The sequence below is a fragment of the Bison bison genome, unplaced genomic scaffold (assembly GCF_000754665.1).
Source record: "Bison bison bison isolate TAMUID 2011002044 unplaced genomic scaffold, Bison_UMD1.0 scf7180017864484, whole genome shotgun sequence".
In the NCBI taxonomy this organism is placed as follows: Eukaryota; Metazoa; Chordata; class Mammalia; order Artiodactyla; family Bovidae; genus Bison; species Bison bison.
In genome coordinates, this window is record NW_011495044.1 from 6589164 (window position 1) to 6594035 (window position 4872).

At 49.8% G+C, this 4872-nt stretch overlaps 1 protein-coding gene across 1 annotated transcript in view; it reads right to left on the reverse strand.

Annotated features, from left to right (window-relative positions):
* UTP11L (UTP11-like, U3 small nucleolar ribonucleoprotein (yeast)) overlaps window positions 1-1464 on the reverse strand; it is a 12348-nt gene extending 10884 nt beyond the window's left edge. Inside the window, exon 1 of the mRNA XM_010862765.1 lies at window positions 1298-1464. Coding sequence (XP_010861067.1) covers window positions 1298-1360 — 63 coding nt within the window. The 5' untranslated portion in view covers window positions 1361-1464. The remainder of the gene's footprint in view (window positions 1-1297) is intronic.
* Between the last annotated feature and the right edge of the window lie 3408 nt (window positions 1465-4872).

Genomic DNA, 4872 nt, shown 5'->3' on the forward strand with positions numbered 1-4872 from the left:
ACTCTTGAGAGTCCCTTGGAGTGCAAGGAGATCCAACCAGTCCATTCTGAAGGAGATCAGCCCTGGGATTTCTTTGGAAGGAATGATGCTAAAGCTGAAACTCCAATACTTTGGCCACCTCATGTGAAGAGTTGACTCATTGGAAAAGACTCTGATGCTGGGAGGGATTGGGGGCAGGAGGAGAAGGGGACGACAGAGGATGAGATGGCTGGATGGCATCACTGACTCGATGGACATGAGTCTGAGTGAACTCCAGGAGCTGGTGATGGACAGGGAGGCCTGGCGTGCTGCGATTCATGGGGTCGCAAAGAGTCGGACATGACTGAGCAACTGATCTGATCTGATATATAGGTCCAAACAAGGTGGCAAATTACACTACTCCAAACACACCACTGAGCACACAGCAAGTTCACAATAAATGTCTGATAAATGCCATTAAGCCAGAAGACTAAACTGTGGTTGGAGGCCTTAGTTCCATCCCATCCCATCAGTGACACAACTTTAGACACATCCTTCTCCCTTTCCCATCTGTAATACGAAGTTGGACCAGACATCCCTACGGGCCTTTCTGGATAGAATATTGTGTGATTCCTGAGAGTAGTGGAATAATGGATTCTGCCTACATTAAACGAATTCCCACTCAAGTTCCCCACACGGGACACCCCGCACAAAAGTCCTACGACTGTTTACCTGAATTTGGTGTTTATGACCGGGCAAGCCAATTCTGTTCTGTGAACCTCATTTTCCCCATCTATATAATGGGCTTGGAAAACATGAACATTACGGGGGGAGACATAACAAAAAGCATATGCAGCAGATCTTCAGGGAACCTCAAAACCCAGGCATGATGATGATACTGCATTAGTAACACCGATCTCTTTGGGCTCAGCCCACAGACACAGTGGACAGAGCTGAGCATCTTTAACTACGGACTCCGGTTCCAGTCGGGACGCTTAATGGCTGTGTGAACTTTGACCTCAACTTCCCGTAAGAAAATCAAACACTTTTCACACAATATCTTATTTAACCACCTCACCGAAACCTTGCAAGATAGCCCTATCTCCCAGGATTAAGGACAGCCGTTCTTTTCCTAGCGAGAACGAACACGCTCTCCTCCCCAACGGCGAGGCTCCGCCCCAGCCACGCCGGCGTCGCTAGCATATATTTACATATATTTACTTGTATCATGCCCGCACGGAGAAGGCCAAGATCCGCAGGTGGTGGGGTAGGGAGGGCTGGGGCGGGAATAGCACATGGGGCCACCGGCAAGCGCTCAGTGGGGCCTGTGGTACCCTACCTGGCTTCGCTCTCGGTGTTCCCGCTGCCGGGACTTAGCCGCCTTCCGAAATGCCGCCGCCATGTCTGCTCACTTCTGGAAAACCTCTGTACACAATGCCGGTTTCGTACCGCTTCAGCCGCCGGACCACGGACCCTACCGGAAATAAGCCAAGCCACCAGCGGCTTAGAACCGCCCACTTCCTCCCCGCAGCCTATCCAGCGGCTGTCTTTCCGGAAATACGTCATCTAGTGAAGGCGTCCACCACAGGCTACTTCTGGGAAGTGTAGTTCTCTAGGTCTAGTCTCGTGACTCTACAACCTCCCGTTCTTATTCGCCAGAGCTTGTCCACGTGTACCGAAACCTCGCCTTCGCGCTCGGCTCCGCGTTGGCACCTGGGAACACGTGGCTGGCACAGCCCTCGGACCGAATTGGGCCTGGAGTGTGCGCATGCGCCGCTCCACTTGCTGTATTTAAGCGGTACGTTTAAAGCTAGGAGCCTTGTGAATTTCCCGGTGTATCTGGAAGACCGCTCTAAAGAGAGACATGAGTCCTTAAAACCACCTGTTGCTCTGCCACTTGTCTACATAACGTTGGACAGGTTACTCTGATACTGACAAGGGTTCCTGGCCTTCCCCAATCAACAGAAACTGACTAGAGATATGGATGTGAAAGTTGGATCATAAAGAAGGCTGAGCGCTGAAGAATTGATGCTTTTAAACTGTAGTGTTGGAGAAGACTCTTGAGAGTCCCTTGGACTGCAAGGAGATCAAACCAGTCAATTCTAAAGGAAATCAATCCTTAATATTCATTGGAAGGCTTGATGCCGGGGAGTTGGTGATGAACAGGGAAGCCTGGAGTGCTGCAATCCATGGGGCTGCAAAGTCAGACACTACAGAGCAACTGAGCTGAACTGATGCTGAAGCTGAAGCTCCAGTACTTTAGCCACCTAATGTGAAGAGCTGACTCATTAGAAAAGACCCTGATACTGGGAAAGATTGAAGGCGGGAGGAGAAGAGAATGACAGAAGTCGAGATGGTTGGATGGCATCACCAACTCAACATGAGTTTGAGCGAGCTTGGGGAGATGTTGAAGGACAGGGAAGCCTGGTGTGCTGCAGTGCATGGGGTCACAAAGAGTCAGAACGACTGAACAAGAGGCTAGACAAGAAATTCAGACAGGACTTGACTGCGGCCCCTGTAGCTCCAAGCGGGAGCAAAAAAAAGTAGCAGGTTCCTTTTCTAGGGAAGAGCTGGGAGGGGAGGCTGGTGCCTTATTAGGGGTGAGGGCAAGGGTGTGTCCAGGGTTCAGGCCAGAGGAGTTGCTTAGGTGTGTTCTGCCCACCCCTTTATGGTGTTGAGTGCAGGGGGCTACCCTGCCTTCTTAGCTCTCAACACCTGATTTTTGCTGCTGCAACCCAGGAAGGGATAGTTGGATATTTTGGTCTTTTTATATCTTTTGGTCCAGAATTTGCCCTAACTACACACACACACACACACACACACACAGTTACTTGACTTTAATGGCATCATTTTTCTCATGCATAAGCCAAGGATAATAATAGCATACACTGCTTGCCTCATAGGGCTGTCAAAGGGCTCATAGTTGAACAGAGAAGTCATATTATGGCACTAGTTACAAAGCTCTAAGTCACACCCTCAAGGTGTGGCTGAAAGAATCTCAGGGGCAGTACAATGTAATGATTGGGACCATAAACCACGGAGGTGTGTTACCAGTCAAGACACAGTTAGCTTCATTGAACCTTGGTCCTCCATCGGTAAAATGGAGGTAATAATATTATACCTACAGGATTGTTATGAGGTTTAAATGAAATAATATGTTTAAAGTCCTTAATATTGTGTTCACTCATTGGCAAATTCACAGTTGGATCTATTATTGTTATTATAACTAAACCTACCTGTAAGAATAGAGAAAATGTTGAGTACAGCAGGACATTCCAGAGGCATTTGGCTTCTTTTCCCCCACGTAGAGCTAACCTTCAGTGAGTTCTGTAATTGCACCCATTTTCATCACAAGGCTCACCCCTCCAGCTGTGGAGCTCTGCAGAAAACCTCTACTCAGTCCCCAGAAGTGTGAACCCAGTAAGCCAGTGGGCATGTAAAAGCTGAAAGTAGCTGAGATCTGCTGTGTGAAAAGTTTTTCCTGCCTCTGAGTCTGAGCCTTGCCCAACTAAGACCACCCACATTAACAAAATTCAATCTCACTTGTTATTAATCGGTGACGATCAAAAGACAAGGACCTTCATGATCTGGCCCTATCAAGCTTCACCTCAATTAAGAAGCCCAGCTATCAGGCAGAGTGACCAGGTAGCAGCCCCAGTAGCTCTTGCCACTTTCCCTGAAGAAGGCATTTAGTGGCAGAGATGTTCAGGAGAAGGCAGCTCTGCACACTCGATTTGAATTGCACGTCCACAACCTATCAGCTTGTGATCTGGGGCCACCTTGTCAAACTCTCTGAGCCCTCTGTACTACTCAGTAAAATAGTGATAACAGTAATAACCACCTCATATGGCTTTGGTGGGGCTTCCCAGGTGGCGCTAGTGGTAAAGAACCTGCCTGCCAACGCAGGAGACATGAGTCACGGGTTCTAGCCCTGGGTTGGGAAGACCCCCTGGAGGGCTTGACCATCCACTCCAATATTCTTGCCTGGAGAATCCCATGGACAGATGAGCCTGGTGGGCTACCGTTCATAGGGCTGCGAAGAGTCAGACACAATCTAAGCAACTTGGCATGCACGCTGGCATGGCTTTTGTGAGAACCAAAGGAAGTAACAACTGGCACTTAGCATGATACCCTGCGTATAATTGGCATTTAAGCATTGTTTAGTTCTCCCTGTGCTCTGTAGAAGTCAGTCATTTCACCCTCTGCACCCACAGCCCATTGCAAGGCTTGGAGTCATGAGGAAGGTGTTTCTGGGCAATCTGAAAGAGGGTGTCTGCTCAGATAAGAGGCCTGCAGGGGCTGCAGGCAGTCCAGCGGGCAAGAATGAGCAATAAAGCAGAGAAGGAAGGGAGTTTTCTCACTAGGGGGAAGGAGGGCTTGTGGTTACAAGCATCAGAGAGTGATTCAGCAGCCAGAGGAAACCATGAGAGGCCTGCCAGTCACCAGGCACCCAGGGCCTCCTTTTGTAAACTTTCAAGGTGAGAGAACAGCTGGGAGACCCTGAATAAGCCACTCTCCACCCCAAGATAAGGAAGGTGGGGACCTCTAGGGTTGAGGGGAGAGACAACCAGATCCTACTCACCCAAGGCCAGTCGGCCTGGCCAGCATTCAGGCTGTGCTTCCAGCCCCAGCTCAGACACACCTGTTCCCGAGAGGAGGGGTGGGGGGTGGAGAAGACTGATGGGGAACAGGAACAGGGAGTCCATGAGGCTGATCCCTAGACCTCCCTGGGGCATGTCCACCTGTGTCAAGGGAAATTAGAGCAAGCAGGGAAATGTGAGCCTGCTGGCAGTGGACAGAGGAAAGGATACAGCCCTGCCCTACACCAGTCTCCCTCCCTTAGGCTAGGCCAAGTCAAAAATCTCCTAACTTTCCAGGGCTTCCAGATTCCAAGAAGCAGAATCTTACCACTTG